This window comes from Dipodomys ordii, unplaced genomic scaffold (genome assembly GCF_000151885.1).
Source record: "Dipodomys ordii isolate 6190 unplaced genomic scaffold, Dord_2.0 Scaffold10, whole genome shotgun sequence".
In the NCBI taxonomy this organism is placed as follows: Eukaryota; Metazoa; Chordata; class Mammalia; order Rodentia; family Heteromyidae; genus Dipodomys; species Dipodomys ordii.
In genome coordinates, this window is record NW_012267226.1 from 2,658,403 (window position 1) to 2,684,008 (window position 25,606).

Sequence of the window (25,606 nt, forward strand, 5' to 3'; positions counted from 1 at the left end):
ATTAAAAACAGGATAGTAAGAACTGGAAATAAGGTCCGGGGGGGGGGGCGGTGTAGCTCAGTGGCAGTGTGTGTGTGTGTGTAGCATGTACAAGGTCTTAGGTTCAATCCTTGGTACCAGGAAGGAAGTTGGAGTAAGTTAAAAACAGCAGAATATGGACAAAGATAGAAAAAAAAACTTATTCTAAAATATTCTAGAGTTTACTTTGGGTAGGTGGAATAAATTATAATATTATCTACTTAAAAATTAAATTACTGGGCTGGGAAGGTGGGTCAGTGGTAGAGCGCTTGCCTTGCATGCCTGAGGCCCTGGGTTCGATTCCTCGGCACCACATAAGCAAAAAGAAAAAAGCCGGAAGGGCACTGTGGCTCAAGTGGTAGAGTGCTAGCCTTGAGCTGAAGAGCTGAGGGACAGCACCCAGGCCCAGAGTTCAGGCCCCACAACCGGACCCCTCCCCCCCCCAAAAAGTAAATTACTTAGCCAGGCACCAGTGGCTCACGCCTGTAATCTTAGCTCTTCAAGGAGGCTGAGGTCTGAAGATCACAGTTCAAAGCCAGCTGGGGCAGGAAAGTCCATGAGACTCTCATTAACTCCAATTAACTACAGGAAACCAGAAGTGGAGCTGTGGCTCAAAGTGGTAGAGCACTAGCCTTTAGCTCAGGGACAGCTCCCTGGCCTGGATTTCTGGCTCCACAACTGACCAAAAAAACATGCAAACCAACAAAAAGCCACCAACACCAATCCAATTTAGTATAATTAAAAATATATTTAGTAAGGTCTGCAACTGAATAAAATTTAGACCTTGTATTTGAGTAAAGCCTTGTATATTGAGTGGTGGTATATGCTTGTAACCCAAGCATTTGGAAAGCCAAGAGAAGGATTGGACTACATAAGGTGACACTGCCTCAATAAAAACTCAACTGGTTTTTTTCTAATCCAATTGAGTACTTCCAAAAATTTAAACAGGCTTTTATTTTGTTTTGGTGCTGGGGCTTGAACTCAGGGCCTGAGCCCTGTCCTTAATTTTTTTTTTTTTAAGCTCAAGGCTAGCCATTCTACCATTTGAGCCACAGTTCTACTTCCAGCTTTTTTGGTGGTGCACTGGGAAGTAAGAGTGTCATGAACTCACCTGCCTGGGCTGGCTTCAAACCACAATTCTCAGCCTCCTGAAAGGCTAGGATTATAGGCATGAACCACTGGCACCCAGCCAAAATAGGTATTTTATATATAGAAAAAAAATTAATCAAACGTTTTTCATGGACTCATAAATATTTTAGATCAGAATCAAAGCAGCTTTGATGGCACCAGAAGAAAAGTATACCCCAGTCTAGACCATCATATAACATCTTTCTAGCAGCAAAAAAGGATAATATTCATTAATTTAAGGATTTTAGTTTTGTTAGTTTTAATTTCCTCTTCCTTGGTTTGTGGGTCAAAAATGATTTTAGAGTCTATTTTCATGTTTTATATTATTGCTCACATTCTGTAAAAACTATAATAACTGCTCTTAATAAGTTTGGCAATGTGTAACAATATTTAAGAACAAGGATAATGTATCACTTACTGTTCTATAGGATTTTGTAAACAATCTTACTTGGTTTAAGAATGTGGCCTCAACACAGAAGTCTTTATTTTGTCCAAAACAGCACAGAAAAAACATCCCCAATAATACATAAACCTCTAAGTATATAAAATATAGACTATGTCCCACAGCTTTCCTTTATGGTATCAAGAGAAAGTATAGCTGATAGGGGTAAAGGGAAGTTAGGTTAGCCAGGCATTAACATTCAAAGACCAGGTAAACATCAACTTTAGTAGAAAAAGCAGTATTAAAGGGGTTCCTGTGAAGCTGGGATTTACAGTCTTCATTTTGTACTCCTGGGCCATTCCATCCACAATCTGACTCTTTTCAATCATGGTTCTTTGCCTTTGGAGTGGTACTATAAAGGGAATGCCTGTCCACTATCATTTTTTTTGCTATAAAAATCATAATCAAAATGACAAATGCTTTAAAAAAAAAAGTATGTTGGATTGTAGAATATTTAACTTAATTTTAAAGAAAGCTTTCCATTAATACTCCCCCAATAGGCTTTTTACAACATCCTGCATATAGCAGTAAACATCTACCTAGGTAAGGTATCAAATTTTGTGTGATAATTGGTTTCTCATGTACCTTTAACCTCCAGAAGACCAAAAACCATCAGATTTCTTTACCTGCTGATCTGTTGTTAATACTTTTAACAACAGAAGGAAAAACTGGTGTATGTTTTAAGTCAACACATTCTTCCTTAAGTCTAGTTTCTATTGTTTTAACATCATGTGGTGTACTTACAAGAAGCAATTTCTCAGTTATGAAAAATAAAACATCAGTTGTAGGGCTTACAAAGTGAAAAGGGAAATTCTTTCCAAAACCCTTTCATATTTAAAAAATTAAATTAAATTTAAATATACAAGACCAAGCACAGGCACTTTCCAAAAACCAAAACTGAAACCAAATTACAAATTACTCAATAGTTATAGATGACAGCTCTGATTTTGGGGGATCATCTCTGGAAGCCTCAGCACAAGCACTGGTCTTTGGTTGCCCTGGCACTTCTTCCTCTTTTTCTGCCAGCCCACCAAGAGACCCCAGAGGGAAAGTGCTTTCACAATTCTGGGTTGAGGAGACCTGTGAAATTACAGGCATCTGAACAGAGGAGTTGCTTTCAAAACTGTGTTCTCCAAGATCATACTGAACAAGGTTCTCTTCTTGTTCTTGGTTTAAGTAGTCCGGTACTAGGAAATCACTAGATAAGAGGCAAAGATGAAATATGGAATTAATCTTCAAACCAGTACTAGATAAGCTACAATAAAAAGATGCTATCTGTAAACAAGACTGGGACTTTTCATTTCATTAATTGTTAAGCATTAAACTCAGAACTTGCAGCTTAAAAATAAACATTCCTCAATATGAACCAAAGCCATCTATCAGAAACAAAGTGCGGCAAGTCTCCCTACTAACAATAAGTGAGATTACTGAAAAATGTAAAAGGTAAATTGTGTATATCTTGTTATTGGGTTCAGTTTATGGACATAATTTGCGTCAGAATTTGAAAATCAAGTGCTTAATATTGGTTATATTAGTCTTCAAAAAGTGTTTAGTTATTGATGTCTATAAGAAATGTGAACGATAAAATATACTGTATCATTTCAACAGTGGATATTTTCAAAGTGGTGATATCAGAAAAGTTTTCTAATTTATTTTACTTTCTTAATTTTCTCAATTTTCTACTATAATAATTTCTGATTATGAAATAAATCTTATGTGCTTTATTAAAACTTTACTACTGAATTAAAATAAGTCATTATACTAGGACCTTCAATAACCAAACTTTGATATGGCTATTTAATAGTATGACTAATGGAAAATTAAATGCTGTTCATCTGCAAAGCAATTTTTCAAATGCCCTGTGTTTACTTTTCTAAAATGTCCTCAGAATTAAGCAAAAAGAATACAGGATACAGAGCTTTGCACAGGAAAGACACAAACACAGGAGTTGTTATCTGAACATTATCTTAGTCCTGAACAACTATACTTAATATGGTTTAGTGATAGGACAACCACACATTCAGAATTAGAAATGACTAAAACAAAATGAATGCTTGGTTTGATGGGAAAAATGAAATCTATGCAGGAATGATTAGAAATTTCTTGAAAAATAAGGCTTTAAAAATAAAAATAAATTACAATGTAAGCATTTAGAAAAAAAATCCATTTTATGAGAAACTAAGGATTCCTAGCAAGATGTGATTCTTACAAAGGATTGAGGCCTTACACGGCATCTTCTTAAAGCTTATAATTGATCTTTGGCTTGTTCTGAACCTCGCCTGCAAACTGACATGGCTCAATCAACAAGTTAGTAACAGAGTTAGAACAAAAACCTGATAGTTCTGGGATAACCTATAAATCAGAAACTACTATAAACTATTCATGTTAATTGAGCTCTATACCAAAGGAAACAATAGGAGCACCTTCAATCTAGGTTATCTTTGGTATTGGTAAGTGGATATCCCTTTACAAGATTAAAAAAAGGGAAGTGGTCAAGAATTTTAGTGTCGGCCAGGGTATATATTACTAAGTATCACCTCATATGCTATACTTTCCAATGAAATCTACACTTTCTTTAACCTTATATAATTTTAAAAATTCAAGAGGATAAGCAGTTTCTGTAGGAATCTATGTATGTATTTTCTTATTTTTTGTGGGAAAAGATTATTAGCTATGTTTATTTAACTGTATATATACTTAATAGGAGAGCAAAACTGTTACAGATCAGGAGATCAAAGTATGTATAGTGGGAATTAAAAGTGAATGTCACTGATTAGCTGGCAACCTGATAAAAAGAAAACCACAGCAGGCTGCCCTAAAAGCAGGAAGAGAGTTCAGAAAGCAGTTTTCCTGGTTGGGTTTTCCTTGTGCACCTCACCTGCTCTGGAAGTAGTTTGCTAGCTCTGATGCTTCATGGTTCAGACTCCTCAGGTGCACGATTAAATTTCCAGAGTTGGTGAACATGGCGCCACATGTTTTGCACTCGTAAATCCGAGGCTTGCGGATAATGTGCCGGGAAACCCTCATATGGTGTTTATATTCCCCGAAGGAAGTGAAAGTGGCACTACATATCTGGCACCGGAAACAGCGTTTACCTTCATGCTTTAGGCGATGCATCTTTAGCGAGTAAGCCCTGGTGAACTTTTTCCCACAGCGGTCACACTGAAATGGTTTAATTCCTATGAAATAAAGCAAAGCAAAATAACATCTGAAAACAAAATAGACTAAAAGATCGAAACCTTCACAAATTTTCCAAACTACAATTTTACAAATTAAAAACATAAAAACCATCAGCTAATTGTATTCTTAGTATATCAGAAAATATGCAGAACACTTGAAAAGTCACTAGTGCTTAAGACAAAAAAAGGGTAGGATGGGGAAAGGCAAACTAATACATACTAAAGGTGATTTTTGAATGCACTTCCTATTTTGTAGATGTTAGAACTTGTCTTTATTTTACTATAAAACTTTTTTAAGGGAGTATTGGGGTTTGAATTCTGGCTTGTACTAAATAGATGTGTTCTACTACTTGAGGCACTCTACCAGCGCTACTTAATTTTTTGCTGTGTGAAGGATAGAACATATGACTTTCTGCATGCTAGGCAAGCATCTCTATCTGTAAGCCAGATCTCCAGCACTAAAACATTTTAAGAATAGTATTTAGACAGAACCAAAATCCCCATATAACAGCACTTAATTGATTTCATTAGAGAAGTTTATAATTAAAATGTTATCTCGGAAAAAAAATGAGAAGAAAATTCTAAAATCTCTGTATGTAATTATTATAATAGAACCATCATATAGTAAACTAGTTTTTTGGTATTATATTATTGTTAGAAATAAGTTATCAAGTATATAAAAACTAAAAGGTGCTATAAAATATTAACTTGATGTAACAAAATTACAGGGAATTGGTGTTGGGACATTAACTTTAAAACCTGTAAGGAAAAAGGAGATACTAACATAGCTAAAAACCTTTACAAAATTCCTTACCCAACAGAGGTTGGTACTATACTCAAAATAATTCCCTTTTTGCAACCACTGAACCACTGAATATCTATATATTCTTCCAGTCTCATCTGCTTTTCTATGTGTGTTTCTCTAATGGATATACACACGTATCTAGTCTGTCCAGTGTCTACTAACTTTCATATTACACAGTGCATATTGCCTGTGTTAAGTGCATTAAGTAGCTGTCACTGTCTACTTCAGTAACAAAATCTCACTCCCCAAAGTTTTTCTAAATGTTTTCTAAAATGTCTGTTTCTAAAACACTTGCTTTTGTTTTTGAGAAAAGGTCTCACTATGTAGCTCAGGCGGGCTTTGAACCTATCATCTCTACTTCTGGAATGCTGGGATTACAGGTGTGAAATACATGTCCTAAAGAACCTGTTCTACTAAGGCCCCCCACTGCGATATGGGATTTGAGCTCATAGTTTCACACTTGTTAAGGCAGGTGTTCTACCACTTGAACAACGCCTCCAGCCCATCTATTTTCTATTTTAATTCCAAAATAAAACGCTTTAGCATGTTCATTTATGTAACAACAGGGAAGATGGCATTACCTGAGTGGATAAGCATGTGCTGTTTTAGGTTCTGAATACGGGTGAATCGTACCCCACAGGTTGGACACTGAAAAGGTCTGTCTGGACCATTTGGACTTGGTCGTTCTGTACTGCTGGTAGAAGGAGCAATGTAGAGTTGGTAGGGATACTGAACATTTTCCAATCTAAAAAATAAACCAAAGACGGCAACCAGGCTCTGATTTTTAAACTGAATATACATTTTTGTAGACCAATTTTAAGTGAATAGAAGGGGGGAGGGGAAGAAACACTTAAGGTAACAAATTTCACTTACCAGAATGTCCAGCATCTTCAAATAAGCCAAGACACACAACCCATTAAGCATTACCACTTTCTTACCCTTAGATTTCTTTCATCTAATCCTTTCCTTCTTGATACTGCTTTAATTTAGGCCTTCAATACAAATTTTAATTGCTCTTTTCAGCTCTAACTTTCTAAAATATCCTTCGTGCTAAGTCACAAGTATTCTTTCCTTATAAAACATCCAATGCTCATTATTTTATAAATCTTGCCGTTAACTGTTGATTTTCCAATCTCATTTCTTATCATATTGCCCAAATATATCCTATACCAATTAATTTCTTCAGTGTGCCATAGTATCTGGGACACATTTAAACTAGCTTACCTTCTCAGTCTAAATAATGCCAACTCAATTTTATAAAATGTAGCTGAATTGCCATTTCAACTTCTCGGAAGCCTTCTTTGTGAGCAGCTCCACACATGGCAACTACATTCTCTGTATGACTTATGATGTGCTTATCTTTTATCTTTAAGCAATCCCCCTCCCTGAGAATAGATCGAGTTTCTTGAAGGAAAAGGTTATACATTTCACCCCGACATCCCTACCATTTAGCACGACTTTTACCTGATTAGTATTTGCAATTAAGGAATCCAAGTACACTTCTGCTTCTCTTACATTTTTTTCCATTTATATATATTTTTTATTGTAAAAATACTGTACAGAGGGGTTTTAGTTACATGAGTAAGGTAACGAGTCCATTTCCTATTGAGCACTGTAACCTCCTGTTTTTTCCCTACCATCCCTGCCCTCCCCACCGCCTCGCTCCCATCCCTCCCACCAAATTGTAAAGCACGTTTTCAACATAATGTCTTGTACATCTCATTGTTACAATGGGTCGACCTATATCCTTATTTCAGCATATTATTTCCCTTCCCCTCCCCAAATTAGAAAATCGTATATACAAGATGCAGGGCACCAGAATCAAATACAGTGAAAATAGGGGTTATACCATGGGGGAAAGAAGATATGAAATAAACAAAAAATCACATTGTACATTATAAATACATTAAAAACAATAGCATGAAAGAAAAAAGATATTTGTGTCCCTATCTTGGGGTTTATTTCACTTAACTTCATCTTATTTGGTCATATGTACATAGCTTTTGACCTTTTCTGCTTGTCCTAGACATGTACTAGTTATTGCAAATAAGGGAAACCATGGGACCTATATTTCTTTGGGCCTGGCTTACTTCACTTAATTTTTCCAAGTCTTTCATTTCCAAACAAATGGGGCAATGCCATTCTTTCTGATGGAGGCAAAGAATTCCATTGTGTGTGTGTGTGTGTGTGTGTATGTGTGTATATATATATGTATATGTGTATATATATATACACCACTTCTCTATTTTTATTAACTCATTCATACAATTAACATCCATAATTCCCACATCAGATTTAGCTATTCAGTGATAAACTTTGCTGATTCCTTTGAAACCTTCATGTTGTCATAAAAAATGTTTTTAAGGTTACTCAGGAGGAGGAACTGAGTTCATAGTCTATATTCAATTATAAAGAGAAAACAATATGACAGTGACTGGATGCTGGCTGAGACTGGTGGTGAGCAGGAGCCTCCTTGAGAACTGACACAGAGACAATGATCTGAAGTTATAGTTAAGTGAGTGAAAATCGGGGTAGTAAGCATTTCAGATGAATGTCATAAAGGGTTAAAAAAAAGTCCAAAGGCAAGAACAAACATGTAGGATTTCAGGAACCGAAAGGCCTATTTGCTAGAATTTAGTGCGCAACAGAAAGAGTCGTCTGATGGGAATTATGTGAAAGTCCTATCATATAAGGCTTTAAAAGCCAGAGCAGAAGTGGTGCTGTAGCTCAAGTGGTAGTGCGCTTGCCTTGAGCTGAAGAGCCGAGGGACAGCGCCCAAGCCCAGAGTTCAAGCCCCACTACTGACAAAAATAAAAAAAAAAAAGCCAGAGCAGATTCAGATTTTTGTATGAAAAAAACCTCAGAATATAAAATTCTATAGCTGAAAACCAGGATATAATCTCAATTAAAAAAAAAAGATGATTGGGGCTACTACATGGAGAATGGACTTGAATGGTGGAAGAATGTGGTCAGGAACCAGTTTAAAGGCTGCTGCAGTTGTCAAAAGGCCAAAGATGATGATGACTTAAACCAGGGTGACTACAGTACACATAGAGGAAAGCAGACACAGGAGTTGGGGATATACTCTGCAGGCACAGTTGAAAAGACTTTGACTTTTTAATCCAGAAAGTAATGAGTGGGGAGGGTAAAAAGATCTTAAGTAATTCTCAGAGACTATGTTTGAGAAGGTGGGGGATGAAATGGGATAAAACTGGGGAAAAGGATTTAGTTAAAAATAAGAGTTCTCTTTTGGACCTGTAACTCTAAAAGTCTCCTTATACATCTACGTGGAAATTCCAAGCAGGAAGGGTTGAGTGAAGATAAAAGACTTGGGAATCATGAGCATACACATTACGACTTGACAAAACATCTTCTGTGGCAGGCACAATAGTATCTATTTTGGCTTTGTCACTCAAACAATATGTACATAAATAAGCATGGTTGTGTTCCAATAATTTACTTAAAAAGGTAGTAGGTTTGGTCCATAGTTTTCCAACATCTAATATAGATAGTATTTTTAGAGAAATAGGACTATGTAGTTTTGGAATTCAAGAAAAAAAAATTGGTCAAATGTGATAATGCTAGCTCATTACTCTCAACAACTTTTTATATAGCTCTGAGACAAAGTGCTAGAATTTAGTTATAAACAACAACCCTTACAATAAAATTATACACTATGTTAATACTAACCGGTCATCATCGTCTGCATGAGTATTAGTGCTAGAAGTGCTTTGAAGTGTAGGTAGCCCTTCAGTAACGCCTTCATCTACAGAGCCTGTGAAGAAAATAAGATAGCTGTGGTGTCATTAAGCCAAGATATCCAATTAAGATAGCCAAGAAGTCAATGTCCCTAATCTAATAGCTAGTGTTCTATATTTTACTATTATTTAAGTTAAATATCTATGCAATTTAAAATCATAAGTAATGCGTTTTTATTATTAAATTCTTTTGGTAATATGTGATATATGATTCAGAAAACATGCAGAACAATTTAAGTGCAAACCAAAACTTTGAGTTAAATGTCATTTAAAGAAGCATTGGCAATTTTACTTTTAAAACTTACTTAAATATGACATGTCACTTATACAACTTTTGTATACTATTTACAAGTAATTGGGCAACCTCCACACAAGCTACAACAAACATTGTCCTCATTCTAGTGGGAGTCTCTTTCATTCTTCCCTGACCATAAATCCTCTTTCCTATAACAGCTTGAGTGTTTTTTTTTTGTTGGTTGTGGGGCTTGAACTCTGGGCCTGGGCACTGTCCCTCAGCTCTTCAGCTAAAGGCTAGCACTCTACCACTTGAGCCACAGAGCCACTTCTGGTTTTTCTAATGGTTTATTCAAGAGTTTCATGGACTTTCCTGCCCAGGCTGGCTTTGAATCATGTTCCTCAGATCTCAGCCTCCTGAGTAGCAAGGATTACAAGCGTGAGCCCCCGATTCCACCTTCCTTTTGGTAAGACACTTTTAGGCTATCATCAAGTGATGATGTGAATATTCCTTAGCTATAGCTATAACTTAATACATATATGCATATATATATAGCTAGGGTACTTAGTATTTATTAGAAAATGTTCCAGCAGTAATGGCACTAAGTTTTGCATCAGGACCAGCAGTGGGCAAGACCTAGTTATTGATGGATTTGTACATTTTTGCCAATTTGAAGGATGTGTACCAATATTTCAGTTTGAGATTTTTTTAGCATTAAGAACTGTTTAATGTATTTATTAAACCTCTTACTCTTGCTCAAATCTTACTATTGAGCTGCCTTTTCATTGTAAGGTTCTTTCCAAATTTCAGGCACAAGTCAGTGATTTTTATAAATTTTCACCTTGTTTATGGCTTGATGTCCAAACATCTTAATCTTTTAATTACTCTTTTCAATATATCCTTTTGTCTTCTTTTAAATATCTTTCACATTCGAATTCTTATGTTTTGCCTTTTACAATTAACGTATTTTCTTTAGTTTATCTAGAGTTGATTTTGTGATCAAACACATTTATTAAAGTCTCATTTCTTTGTTATACATAAAGTATACAACAAAAGTGCCTGGGTCTGATTTCAGATTTGCTTCTAGTTCTGTGATTGTCCTTGCATTAATGACAATCATTGTAGTAGCTATATATTAAACTGTGATCTCAAGAACAGCAACTCTTCTTACCTTGTCCACTTCTTCCTGTCCACTTGCTTCTGGCTGTTCTTGGCACTTTCCATTCCTTATCTATTTTAGAATTGGTTTGTTGGATAATCATGTTTAAAATCATTCCACTGTTTGGAAGTTACACAATATTTTCCTATTTTTTTTTCAGTAACTGTCTTAGAATGTAGTCATGTACTAGGCAGGGAATATAGCTCAGTATAGTGACTGTCTAGAATATACAAGGGTTTTACAACTAGTATTGGGGTATGGGAAGATCTAATAGTGTTTTAAGTCAATCAAAACCTTTGGTTTTCCTAACACATGGGCCTTGGCAACTTTAAACTTCACATTCCTTTTGCTTTTATTTTGCAAGTTATTTACTTTTTTGTGGGGGGGAAGGGGTCAGTCGTGGGGCTTGAACTCTGAGCTTGGGCACCATCCCTGTGCTCTTCAGCTCAAGGCGAGCGCTCTAATGCTTGAGCCACAGCACCACTTCCTTCTTTTTGTTTTCCACTGTGTTTAGATCCATGCTCACATTTACTTCTGCCTTTTTAAGTCAATACAGTTAAGAATTTTAGTGATTTGTAGACAAATTTAGTGCCTGAAAATATATTTTTTACTTCCATTCTTCCGAGTTATTCTGTTTGTAGAAATCTAGACTGGTATTTTCTTTTGGGATGCTTAGATAATCCCAATAATGCCTAAAGTTGAAGTTGGATTTTTTTTTTTTTGTTGGTGTGGGGCTGGAACTCATGGCATGGATGCTATTCCTGAGCTCTTTCAAGGCTAGCACTCTACCACTTGAAGTCACAGTTCCACTTCTGGTTTTTGAGTATTAATTGGAGTTAAGAGTCTCCAAGGGACTTCTCTGCCTGTGCTAGCTTCAAACAGCAATCCTCAGATCTAAATCTCCTAAGTAGCCTGAGCCACAGGTAGCTGGGTGAAGTTGGATCTTTTGAAGGTATTCTGTCATTAACAAAATTTAGCTGGGCGCTGGTGGCTCACGCCTGTAATCCTAGCTACTCAGGAGGCTGAGATCTGAGGATCGTGGTTCAAAGCCAGCCAGGGCAGGAAAGACCGTGAGACTCCTATCTCCAACAAACTACCAGAAAACTGGAAGTGGTGCTGTAGCTCAAGTGGAAAACCCTCGCCTTGAGCTGAAGAGCTGAGGGACAGTGCCCAGGCCCAGAGTTCAAGCCCCATGACCGACAAAAAAAAAAAAAAATTGGACTCATGTCTTTCATTTGTGAAATTTCTTAGCCATTCTCTTATCTCTCATCAGGACTTCCATCAAACCTATATTTACATCTTCTATGTCCTTCTCTTCTCCACGGCAGTTTCTCTACTTCATTTGCCTCTGGGTAACATTAAAAAGTTTCTTTTCATTTATCTTCTGATCCTCAATTCCTTTTTCTGCTAAATTCAATCTTTTGCCAAAATGTTCACCAAGATTTTTCATCTTGGTATTTTCTTTCCCAGAAGTCCTAATTAGTCTCTCCTACCAATCTGTTGTTACTTTCTACACAGTTTACTGGTTTTTTTTTTACAACTATTCAAATTTGTTCAATTTGCTAAATAGAATAAGCATGTTTTATCTTTGTCTCAAAATTATGCCAATTGGCTTTGCCAATCATTTGTTGCCTACGTTCCTTACTTGGAGTTACCTTGTTTCCTTGCCCTGGTTATTTCTGACTGTGGTTTTCTGCCTTTTAAAATAAAATCATTTGTAGGGGATTGATTTGCTAAAGTTGATGATATGTCCTTTCCCATGGAAGGTTTAAATGTTTGCTTCTGCTTGACTTAAGCCACACTGACATTTTGTGGCCAAATCACAGTAAGTATATATAACAAGGATGCATATGTGCAAGTGGGCTAGTCAATGTTCACACCTTAGGCATAAGACTTCTTTCCTTCTTCCTGATTTATCCTGCCAACTGCCAAGGTAGCTTTTTTTTTTTCAGGGGGAGGGGGTCCAGTCGGGGGGCCTGAACTCTGGGCCTGGGCGCTGTCCCTCAGCTCTTCAGCTCAAAGCTAGCGCTCTACCACTTGAGCCACAGCGCCACTTCCGGCTTTTTTCTTATTGCTTAGGTGGTGCTGAGGAATTGAAACCAGGGCCTCATGCATGCAAGGCAAGCGCTCTACCACTGAGCCACCTTTCCAGTCCTTCAAGGTATCCATTTATTTTCGGAACAACTCCTTTACGACTTCATGGGTTCTGTCTGGCCCTTGGGTTCCATTCCCTTTGTTCTTTGTTTTGATGAAGCCGAGCCCATTTGTGTTTAGCAAATGTCTAAAAAATAAAACTGGTTTCAGTGCTCTGATGCTCTGTTTACTTCTCTGGACCAGTCTTTCAACTCAACCTGGCAGTTCTTTGTCCATTTTTTTAGGTTTTTAAATATTTTGTGATGACTTTTTCAGAATCTAGAATCTGTACTTTTTTATGTTCAATCTGTTCCTTTCTTCACTATCTGCAAATAAGCTGGGCTGCACCAAATGAACAAATCTAAGCCTTTGAAATGGTCTCTGCTCTTAATAGTAAACAAGTGTTTGCTTAGATGATTCTAGTGAAAGCTTAAATATATTAACTGCAACAATCTGCATAAAAGTATAAACATGTGAACATTTAATGAATATCATCTGTTAACATACATAGGATGAAATTTCCTCCCTAGGAAAATTTAGAATCTAATATTTCCCCCTTGGAACATTTGGATTAGCTGACATTAGTAAAGTAGTATTATTTTCTACTTAGGTAAAAGATTCTTTCTTAATCTTTTGCTCAAGGCTAGCACTCTACCACTTTGAGCCACAGCTCCATTTCTGGTTTACTGGCAGTAAACTGAAGGTAAGAGTCTTACAGAATTTCCTGCCCAGGCTGGCTTTGAACCACAATCCTCAGATCTCAGTCTCCTGAGTAGCTAGGATTACAGGTGTGAGCCATCAGTGCCTGGCTATAGTTGTCATTATCTTACCATCAGGTAGGCTATATTATATCCATGAAGAGGTAATATCTTGGTGAAGTGGAAATAAAAACCACTCTACTTTAGAAAATTCTGAGTATGAAGTCCTAAAAACCTCATGGAATGTGAATGTAATCTATAATATTTCAGGCAAAGGAGTAATAAACTCAACTTGCTAAAATATTGGTGATAGGGCACTTGACAGAAATTACCATTTAGAATTTAGCTAAAGTCCTTGTTCCCTTGCATTAGGACCCTTGTAACAGAATGCAGACCTTTTGAAGTGCAACTTGCCTTTGGCTGAGGCTAAATTCTTGCTGAACTGAGCTCAAATATTTCAATGAAATTCTTCTTTATTATATTTCATTTCCCTAGAAATAAGGTTTGGGTTTTTTTTTGGGAAGTATTCTAATTATTCAGGTTTGTGTTGTACCTTAGTGAAACTTCTCTAGCCTTATCTATTCCTATGGTCCATTTACTAAGTATGTCTAATCTATAAGACTAATAATAAACTATATATAATGTTTTCATTATATAATAGTTCATTTGAACTAGCTCTAGAGGCTGACAGAACTATATAGAGTTTTTAGAGCATTCCATGGATAAACTGAGAAAAGCCATATGGTTAAGGACTGAATCTGGTCAGAAAGACTGCCATCCATAATCATATCTATGTGAAATATGAACAACAGATTTATCTCTCTCTAGGAGAGATAAATTCATCTGTTCCCTTTATGTTTTCCCTCACTGTAATACCACCTGTATACTTAGCCCTCAACTGGCACGATTTTACCAAGGACAATTTGAAATTCCAAGGGCCTGTTTGTTTGGGTACATCTTTTGGAAAGAATGGGACTATCCACTAAAGAAGCAACAACAGTGTACCAATAATGGTAATTACTGAGTTGTTCTGCTGTGGACATTTCTAGTTTATGGTCTTCCTATGAATGACACCACCTTGGTTAAGACTGTAATAGGAAGACATGGACAGGAATGGCTTGCTGTGAACTTCTTAGCATATTTTAATAATTTTGTCTTGTTCATGGATTGAGAATTTTCCATGCAGTACAACTATGCTATAGTGGTAGGAAAAATTACTTGGTTTTGAACTCCTGACATGAGTTAAAATTTATTTCTCTAGTAATGGAAACTTATACTAGCTTTACTTTTTAATCACACAGTCCGTATTCCTTATTACAAATATTAAGAAAAACAAGAACAAATGGAATCCTAAAACTATAATAGTAACAACTTTTTGTTGTTGGTGGTCATAGGACTTGAACTTTGGGCTTGGGCACTGTCCTCAGCTCTTCAGCTCAAGGAGAGTACTCTACCCCTTGAGCCACAGTACCACTTCCAGTTTTCTGGTAGTTAATTGGAGAGTCACGGACTTTCCTGTCCAGGTTGGCTTTGAACTGCAATCCTCAGATCTCAGCCTCCTGAGTAGCTAGGATTATAGGTGTGAGCCACTGGTGCCCAGCTTAAAACTATATTAAAGCATTAAAAGAACTTTTCAAACTTCCACAACTAAAAGTAGTACACTAAGAGCCTTCATGGTATCTCCTATAGCACCTACAATTAACTTCTCAGACATTAAGAACAGTCTGCCTGTTACAATTAGAGATTATACTTTAAACCTTAAATTTTACCTTTTTCAAGATGACATGATTGAACACCATATTCACTCCTTTCTAGTGGAACAGATACATGCTCTCCCCTCCCCTTTGATTACAATACCAAATTCATAGTATGTACTATTTTCCTGTATTTACATGCATACATTAAGAATTAACTTATATTAACAAAAAAGGACATAACTATACATGGCAACAAGTTATATATATGATCTCTTATTATCTTTCAAAAGGAGTCATTTGAAAAGGAGCATGGTAATACTGTGTCAGTTTGTGTGAAAACCAATGCCTATCAGGCTACCATACACACCCTTGACATGTGAAATCTCAGGCTTAATGGAGAGGGACACTCTAAGGTTTTATCATGTTACTCTTAAGAACATGCTACTCAATGCCGGGCGCTGGTGGCTCACGCCTGTAATCCTAGCTACTCAGGAGGCTGAGATCTGAGGATCGAGGTTAAAAGCCAGCCCGGGCAGGAGAGACCGTGAGACTCCTATTTCCAATAAACCACCAGAAAACCGGAAGTGGCGCTGTGGCTCAAGTGGTAGAGCGCTCGCCTTGAGCTGAAGGACAGCGCCCAGGCCCAGAGTTCAAGCCCCACGGCTGACCAAAAAAAAAAAGAACATGCTATTCAGATGAAAACTTACGAATTTTCTACTTCATAGATTGACAGCAGTGAACTAGACATGTAGAAAGTAAAACTAGGGGTAAGAAGGGATTCCTGTATCATTCTCTTCATGTTATGGTGATGGAAACAGGTAACCTGCTCAAAATCACAGATTTTTTTTTTTTTTGCCACAGCGCCACTTCTGGCTTTTTTCTTTTTGCTTATGTGGTGCTGAGGAATCGAACCCAGGGCCTCATGCATGCAAGGCAAGCGTTCTACCACTGAGCCACCTTCCCAGCCCAAAATCATAGATTTCTTAAGTGACAGTATCATAGCAAAAACCTTATTTGAGCCTACACTTGAACTTTTAATTATGGTGCTACATTGCTTTTCTTATAATGTTACAATTCCATCATTATTCTAGCTATCTCAAAAATTTTAGTTGCTACTGCTGAGAAGATTCCTTAGTATCTTTACCTCCCCTATCAGTCATCTTTTTATTTATTTATTTAGGTGCTTGGATCAAACTCATAGTCTGGCAAGCACTGCACAACTGGGCTACATCCTTGCCCAAGTTACTTTATTTTCAACAGCAAGTTTTTAGGAGTATAGAATTTCTTTGCTAGCATAGTAAACTACAGCTTATCTAGAATCATTTTTGTCCTTGGTGTATCCAGATTTTAAATACTTTTTAAGATAATAAAATTAAGAAGCTCTTTTGCTAATGAAAGTTTCTTCTAAGCTCTATCAAAAACTGATGCTCTTGCTGGGTGGTGATGGCTCACGCCTGTAATCCTAGCTAGTCAGGAGGCTGAGAGCTAAGGATCAAGGTTCAATGCCAACCCAGGTAGGAAGTCCATCAGACTCCTATCTCCAATCAACCACCAGAAAACTGGAAGTGGTGCTGGGGCACTAGCTTTGACCAAAAGAGCTCAGAGACAGTGTCTAGGACCTGGACAAAACAACAACAAAAACCACACAATCAAAAACAGTAAACAGCCTGGTGCTGGTGGCTCCCAACTGTAATCCTAACTACTCAGGAGGCTGAGATGCTGGTGGCTCACACCTGGAATCCTAACTACTCAGGAGGCTGAGATCTGAGGATTGTGGTTCGAAGGCAACATGGGCAGAAAAGTCCGTGAGACTCCTATCTCCAACAAACTACTCAGAAAAGGCCAGAAATGATGCTGTTTCTCAAGGACAGTATCCAGGCCCTGAGTTTGAGCCCCAGGACTGGCAATAGCACAAAACCACAGAAAAACAACAGAACATTGATGCTTTTTTTTTTGGGGGGGGTGGTCCAGTCGTGTAGCCTGAACTCTGGGGCCTGGGTGCTGTCCCTCAGCTCTTCAGCTCAAGGCTAGCGCTCTACCACTTGAGCCACAGCGCCACTTCCGGCTTTTTTCTTTTTGCTTATGTGGTGCTGAAGAATCGAACCCAGGGCCTTGAGCATGCAAGGCAAGCGCTCTACCACTGAGCCACCTTCCCAGCCCTGATGCTCTTTTTTTGAATAATAAAATCAAATATAAATATGGCAGTTTTTTTCCCTATCTCCTTTGCATTTTCAGTGCTTTATTGTTTTAATTGCTCTAATTTGAGAGTGTTTAGATTTTATAATCTTTTTCTGCAACTGATTAGAAAAAAAAATCTTAAAACTACAGGCACAATTCAACTTTAATTTCATGAGTCATCAAATTAGTTTAGAATTTCAGGAAGATGAATATATTAGTCCGTGGAATGATACTATGTTTCAGTATCTTCTTTAATTAGTTACCAAGTAAAATGAAATAGGATAGGAATATCTTTCTACCTTTCTTCCAATCATTTATAGCGATTGTATGGTTTTTAGTGTGCAAATTAGGAGTTAAGATAGTTTGAGGTAATTGTGATTAGTACACTTGTTTGAAAGCAAAGAAAAAATACCATTTTGAATACCTGATTATATGGTGCTCAGATCAGTTATTCCTACCAGGTTAAAATAGAACCACAATTATCTTAAATCTATTTATAACTGAAAAGTCTATTCTACTATGTTCATAATTTTTTTTTAATTTTTATTTGCTAGTCGTAAGGCGTGAACTCTGGGCCTGTGCGCTGTCTCTGAGCTCTTTAGCTCAAGGCTAGCACTCTACTACTTGAGCCACAGTGCCACTTTCAGTTTTCTGGTAGTTAACTGAGATTAAGAGTTTCAAGGATTTTCCTGCCTAGGCTGGCTTTGAACTGAGAGCCTCAGCTCTCAGTCTCCTGAGTAGCTAAGAGTATAGGCGTGAGCCACCAGTGCCTGGCCATAAAATTCTTTATAGAATGCTACTAAGAACCTAAGTAATATATTAAATAATTAAATATAAATGATAAGAGTATTTTATATGTCTAGTTAGCAACATAGGTAGATTAATATTTGGGTTCTATTTAATATTTCAAAATAATATTTATCCAAATGAACTCCAGGAAATGAAAACAAGATTTTTTTTTGCTGCTTTTGTTTTCTTTTTTGTTGTCCTGTTTGTTTATATGTTCTTAGAGTATAAAGGGAGGCACAGAAATCGAGAGACAAATGGGAAACAAATGCAGCAATGGCACTCACTGGACTCTACGTGGAAAATGAACTACACAACTTGTGGATGCGAATGGGAAGGAAAAACTGGGCTTGAGGGAAGGGGTGACACTGCCACAAAAGGAATGTACTCTTTACCTGACATATAACTGTAACCCCTCTATATATCACATTTATGGTAACAGTAAAAAAAAGTTTTAGGTGAAAAAAATAAAGTAAAAAGATGGCTCTAAATTCTCAGAAAAATGAGTAAATACTAATTACTCATTATTCAGAAGGTGCTAAGATGTTTTCAAGATCAAAGCTCAGGTAAGTAAATGAAAATGTGGTCACAGAACTAATCATTTTAATACTTTTCTGCCGTTAAATGTTTCACTGGATGTGTTCACTGAAATTCTTCAAAAGTATCTTGACTCAAGTTTAGGAATACCAACTTTGTGCGTGAAACTTTTGTCTTCTAAAAAGATATGCTGAATTCCTTCCCTGGCTAATATGAATGAGGTCTTATTTGCAAATAGGGTCCTTCATTATATATATAATGAAGACGAGATTTTAAGAGGCAGGCTGGTGGCTCACATCTATAATCTTACCATGATCTGAGATCATGGTTCAATGCCAGCCTCAGCAGGAAAGTGTGTGTGACTATCTCCAATTAACCACCAAAAAACTGTAAGCAGATCTGTGGCTCAAGTGGTAGAGTGCTAGCCTTGAGCAAAAAAACAGTTCAGTGTCCACAGTGTTCAAGACCCAGAATCAGCAACAAAACCAAACTAAAACAACAACAAAAATCCACCCCCCAAAAAACAAAAAAGATGACGTTATACAAGATTAGGGTAGGCCTTGTAACAATGACTGATGTGTTTATAAAGGAGAGATTTGAAGACAGAGCCATGGACACATAAGGAAGATCATTTGAAGAAACAGGTAGAACTTAGAGTAACCAAACTATAATCCAAGGAATATCAAGGATTGCTGGTAACTGCTAGAGAACAAAGAGGTCCTTCTCTGAAAAGCTTTAAAAAGGAACAAAGTCTTGCTGACACTTTGCTTTTGAATTTCTGCCCTCCTGAACTAATAAATTTCTATTGCTGTAAACTACTATGGTTACACTAGCCCTTGGAAACTTATATAGTGAACTTTATATATGAGCAGCATTTTTTTGTGTGTTTGTCATTGAGAAGTAACTAAAGGATTATCAAGTGTAATATATATCTGGATTCAGGTAAGCTGTGAAAAATTATTACTTAGAATCAAATATGTTATCACTATTTTATCTTGAGTGCTTTGACTCCCTTCCCTAGAATATACATATTCAATATTATCCAGTTGTATTGATTCTTTCTTTATAAAATTGAACAAAATCCACTTTCAAGTTTTATTCTTCAGTTATACCAATCGGTGTAACTGGTTTCTGGGCCTGTCTCTGCATAGCCAAATTTTCTTGCATGCCAACACCAAACTTTATTTCTTATTTCCTTTAAGATAGACTATTTACTACTAAAAAGATAAAAATCTAAGTAAGCTTGCTTGACCTACCTGCGATGGGTACTGCTTCTTGCATGCCAATATCCATTTTTGGATATTTGCTCTTATTTTGTTTCAGGTGGTCCTGTACTCAACCAATAATCATTACTCCCCAGATTTCCCTGACATACCTGGTGTTTTAAGGAGATTCTGGGAGTACGTGAACTTTCCTCATAGGCCCTGTTCTTTTATACAATGCAAAGCTAATGATGAAGTAAGTATCTTATAGCCATACAATACAGATGAAACCAAAGGGCTAAAGATGGTACGTTATGACTATACCATGACAAGGCCACTGATTACACTACAGACTCATGGTGCCAATTTTAGACTTCCTATTTCTGAACACTTTAGTGATAAATAAAATCCAGTTCTATAAAGCCACTTTAGAAAGGATTCTGTTATGTAAAGTCAAATGCAGTCCTAACTAGAACTAGCATTCAAGGCTCTTTCCACCCACTCTCTTACCTGCTTTTTGTCTCATTAGTTGCCATACTTTAAGGCATCCATGCTTTATTCATATCACTTGGCATTCAATTCTCCACTTACCAAACATAAAATTCTCTTTCACATCTGTGCTTTTCTTCAGGCCTTCACTGAAATGCTATTCCCCTGCTTGGGCAAATTCCCCACTTACTGGCTCTTTCCATTGTTGTACCTAGCCTAGTATCTTAAACAGTCGACTATAATCATTTATTTACATATTTGTTTCAATTAGAGTAACTGCTTTATTGTTTTTCTTTTATGTATCACCATGTTTGGCACATAGTAAATTTTCAAGAAATATTTCAATGAAGAAAACACTAACTGGATTTTTCTTTTTTTGGGGGGGGAGGGGGGACAGTACTAGGGTTTGAACTGAAGGACTCATGCTTACTAAGCAGGCACTCTAACACTTGAGCCACTCTAGTAGTTCCTCTTTGTGTTGGTTATCTCAACTTTATACCTAGGACAGCCTGGACTATGATCCTCCTATTTGCGTTTCCTTCTGTTCCTAAGATGACAGATGTGTACCACTGTGCCACTGATTGAGATAAAGTCTTATAAACTTTTATGCATGGGCTGGTCTTGAACTGCAATCCCCAAAATCTCTGCTTCTCAAGTAGCTAGGATTACAGGCTTGAACCTGGCTCTAAGTAATTAAAAAAATTTTTAATGCAATTAAAGTAATTCACAGGTAGGCATGGTGCTGTACATCTCAGACACTCAGGAGACTATGGCAGGAAGATTTAGGTTCAAGGGTAACCTGGACAACACAAGCAAGACTGTCTCAAAAATAAAAAATAAGCCGGGTGCTGGTGGCTCACGCCTATAATCCTAACTACTCAGAAGACTGAGATCTGAGGATCGCGGTTCAAAGCCAGCCCGGGCAGGAGAGACCGTGAGACTCCTATCTCCAATAAACCAGAAAACCGGAAGTGGTGCTGTAGCTCAAGTGGTAGAGTGCTCGCCTTGAGCTGAAGAGCTGAGGGACAGCGCCCAAGCCCCACGACCGACCAAAAAAATAAAATAAAATAAATAAAATTCTTAATTAAGCTATTTGCCTTTTTCTCATCACATTTTTAAAAACTATTTTTTTTCTCAATAAGTAATTTGTAAAAACAAGTTATAGTTCTAACTATATTAAAAGAAATCAGTTACCTTGTTTTACTCTTGTTTCCTATGGGACTGAGCACAATTTTTTTGTACCTTGTAATTGATTATAGTAACATCATGAACAAAAAAAGAATTATACCTATAGAGGAAGACTGTGGACTAATCAGAAGGTCCTCCTGGACTTGTTCACTTCCTGGCACTGTTTGCTGATCACTCAGCGAACTCAGAGATGCACTGACAGGTTGGGATACTTCCTCATGGACCTCCTCATCACTTAACCTTTCTACTTTGACCTGGACATCTTCTTCTGTACCCAAAGGCAAAGTAGCTTTTGTGCTTTCACAAGTCACATAATCAGACATTCTTCTACCTGCCTCAGATGGGCCAGGTAATTCTGAAGTCCGAGTATTCTCTGGCTGCTTAGCTTTCTCAGGCTGAACTCTTCGATCAATTCCAAAAGGAAAAGTCCAAGGGAAAGCTAAAGAGGAGTCAACTGGCTGATTTCTATTTTCTGTGTAGGAAGCCGAAGAATTCAATACCTGGGGTGAACTTGTTTGTGTGCTACACTTTACAGGACTCTCAGGAGACATAACAATGTAGCTTTTACGTTTTCTTCGAGATTCTCGGCAGACAGGAATGGTTCTTTCTACCACACTGCACTCAGAAGACACAGGAGAAATGCTTCCATCTCGTGAAGTAAAATTGCAGTTAGAATTATTTTCTTGTCCAGCATCCAGACCTTTTTCTGGTTGGCTATTAGGTGTATTCCATAAAATACTTGATTTCATGAACTCAGAGCAGGTGCTAGCAACACTAAACATTTGCATATAGCTGGCTGCAGCCAGAACATCAATAATATTTTCTGTGTTAATTGACAGAGTGGCTGTATAAGCATATTCTAAAAGAGGTATAAAGCCAGTCACTGTAACATGATGCAGATCCAACACATTCTTGTTCTCATCTTCTGCTTGGCCTACAAGTTTTGTGCGAAAGAAATCACTGCAAGCTGCGAGTACCACCTTATGTGCCCGGAAGATTTTGTCCTGGACACGAATGGTGATATCACAAAAATGTCCATCATTTCGCAGCATATTTAGTTTTCCAAGCATTTCCTGGCTGTGGGAAGAGGAGCTATGAGTAAATGTTTTCACACCCATCTTTTCCTTCCTCTTCTACAGATGCTCTTCAAGGATGCAAATGAGTCAGAAATATCCTAAAAAAAATACATAAAATAAAGAATTAAATGATGGTTTAGTAGTTGAAATAGGTGATTTACATTTTCTTATGGCCACAGTGCTCAATGAGGTGGCTAAAAGATAGTAATGAAAAACTTCAATAACGGAATGAATTAAAATACATTTTCCTAATTGTTTAAACCAGTGGTGTCTATATATTGCAGAATTTTAAACAAAGTTCACAAATAATTAAAAATCGAGTATTTTCTATGTGCCAGACACTATTCTAAAAAGTTTCATATCTGATATCTACTAAATGTCAAAATACCTGTCCATAGGGATTATCTGTTTCTAAATGTGAGACTGCAGTAGGAGATGCCAATGAAAAATTAAACAATCCATTACATAATCACTCCACAAATAATATTAACAGAAAAATGCACAAGGATAAAGATCCAAGAGGGAGGGGGGGGAAAAAGAGTTCAAAATTAAGTTTTTTTAATTGGTTTGGGATTGTGGCTTAGTGGTAGAGTGGTTGCCTAGCATGTATGAGGCCCTGGGTTCAATTCCTCAGTACCACATAAACAGAAAAGGCAAATGGTGCTGTGGCTCAAAGTAGTAGAGTGTCAGCCTTGAGCAAAAAGAAGCTCAGGGACAGTGCCCAGGCCCTGAGTTCAGTCCCCAGGACTGGCAGAAAGAAAAAAAAATAATGGAAGGTGAGATTGGTCCCTGTCTGACAACATGATAAAAAGGATAATGGGCATAAACCCTTTGCCAAGACGGAGAAGTGAGGCCATGGAAATAATCAACTTGATCATAATCCGTGATAACAGCTTATATATAAACTTCCAGGAACTTCCCTATGAATGGATTAAAATTTGGTCCAATTGTAAAATGGAATGGATTGAAACTTGGTTCAACTGTAGAATGAAAAAAGACAGACAGAAAGAAAGAAAAAAAAGTAGAAAGTCAATACAGACAGCTAAAAACAACAATACCTCACTCCATATTTTCTTCCTGAAGACAAGAAATAGCCATAAGACAATTGGTCTGCAAAAACCATCATTCCTCACCATTCTTCTCTCAAAGAAATGGGAGTCTGTATCCCAGAAAATTAGCTTGAGCTTTTAAAGCCAGGCTGTCAGTGCTTACTGGGATAATGTACTGTACTTAAGGAAAGAAACATGCCTTAACAGCAATCCAGGGACAATCTACATAAACAAAGGTATTAAGGCAAGAAATTAAACAGCATTATTTGAAAGAAATGCAATGGGGTATTAAAAGATTAGAACAGGTTTGCTAGGAATAACCAATGTTGTTAGTTTCAAACTCTACCCCACTCTCAACTACTCTACTTCAAGGAAAATGCATATAGCCATATTTGTCTTTTGTCTAAGTCTATCATACTTGACAGAGTTCTGAGGATTTGGCAATCTAATACTTGTTAGGTGCTTCAAATAGTAACCAGCAAAATAATTCTACAGAAACATCAATATAGCTGTGGCTGCTGCTATTAGTGCTACTGTGGATCTTTTCTTTTTCTTTAGCCTCCCTATCTCTTAATCTTTCTGGGAAGGATCAAAAACCACAACCAGAATACAGACACATACAGACAAAAAAAAGTAAAAAGGGGTAAATGTGAGACAATATAAGAAAAAGAAAGCATCCCAAACTTTGTACTTCCACTGAAGCTTACAGAAGGCCTGAGGTAAAAAAGTGGGAAACTTTAACTCTGAACTTTTAGTTCTTGGAAATTATTATTTCCTGAAAGTGACCACAGGACAATTATTAAGGCTTGCCTTTCAGAGAGCTGGAGAAGAACTAATGCTGCAGGATAAATCTGAATGGACAGTGGGAAGAGAAAAGCAAAATGAGTACACCTCCTGCCAGCCATACTTATCCTGGCTACATATATGGTATAAAGTTTAAGAGAGATAAGAGGTTCAGGAATGGAGGAACACGATTAGATTGGGAAACATTCTCTATGCCAGGTACTTATTGCATGCATTTTCCAACACATGTTTATGGAAACTTTAAGGTATGCTGTGTAATTAAAAAAAAATTATAGGGGCAACTATATGTTTTAGAAATACTGCCATGTTCTATAATTGACAAGGCAAAACTTAGAAATGGCATAAAATTTTAATGTATGAAAAATCATATTTACAAGTCAGAGTTGTAAGTTCTATGAATTAGATAATTTTTTTGATAAATCTTATTTCGGTGTGTGGATGAAAATGTATGTGTGTAGTTAATATATTTAATTTGAAACAAGTTTAGAATTCTTAAGCATTAATTGTAATTACTAATTTAGAATACATGAAGCCTTTACAAGTAATAAAAATATATTTGTGTAACAGTTTGCAGTATCAATTGTTCAGGAATTCAGAAAGTCTCCTTCTACCCTCTTATTTCCAATAACTGATAAAAATCCTACATGTACATGTTTATGAGCAGTAATTGCTAAAAAAACAAAAAAACACCATAAGGGTGGAAAATTATGGCTTTCATAGCTGAATTGAAAATTGTTTGCCAAATAAGTAGCCCAGTCATTTTGAATTCTTATCCCTTGTCAGTAAATTAAATTAATAAATAATAATTAAATAATAGTCAATGTTCCTCCACTTCTGTAATGTTTCATTCTTTTTTTACATGAAACTATTTATCTAGTTGTCCCAGGACTGTGGTTGAATTTTTTGTTATATTTTCTTCGTTGGAAGGTCTAGCCAATGTCAAGAGGCAAGGCTTTGAGTTCAAACCAACACACATGAAAAAGCAAAACAGACAGGTACAGTGACTCACACATGTAATCCAGCTGCTCAGGAGGCACAGATTGGG

At 36.9% G+C, this 25,606-nt stretch overlaps 1 protein-coding gene across 4 annotated transcripts; it reads right to left on the reverse strand.

The window, feature by feature from the left end:
- Nucleotides 1-1,606: 1,606 nt before the first annotated feature.
- Nucleotides 1,607-22,808, reverse strand: Zbtb44 (zinc finger and BTB domain containing 44). 4 transcript variants are annotated; one of them, XM_013009846.1, is made up of 5 exons: nt 21,733-22,808; nt 9,263-9,347; nt 6,154-6,317; nt 4,684-4,767; nt 1,607-2,786 (listed from the first exon to the last, which is right to left on the reverse strand). In XM_013009846.1, the coding sequence occupies exons 1-5, from the start codon at nt 22,748-22,750 to the stop codon at nt 2,776-2,778; spliced, it is 1,362 nt and encodes a 453-aa protein (XP_012865300.1). In that variant the 5' UTR covers nt 22,751-22,808; the 3' UTR covers nt 1,607-2,775. The 4 variants fall into 4 exon arrangements, with proteins under 4 accessions (XP_012865300.1, XP_012865299.1, XP_012865298.1 ...); XM_013009845.1 differs by having other exon boundaries at nt 4,467-4,767; nt 6,154-6,263; nt 21,733-22,802; XM_013009844.1 differs by having other exon boundaries at nt 4,467-4,767; nt 6,154-6,266; nt 21,733-22,802.
- Nucleotides 22,809-25,606: the final 2,798 nt, after the last annotated feature.

Excerpts from the sequence above, each read along its gene's own strand:
- Zbtb44 (XM_013009843.1), bottom strand. The coding sequence starts at position 22,750 with ATGGGTGTGAAAACATTTACTCATAGCTCCTCTTCCCACAGCCAGGAA. Across the intron at positions 9,348-21,732 it reads TCCACAGTCTTCCTCTATAG|GCTCTGTAGATGAAGGCGTT; the intron begins GTATAATTCTTT and ends TTTTCTTCACAG. Across the intron at positions 2,787-4,466 it reads GCAAACTACTTCCAGAGCAG|TGATTTCCTAGTACCGGACT; the intron begins GTGAGGTGCACA and ends CCTCTTATCTAG.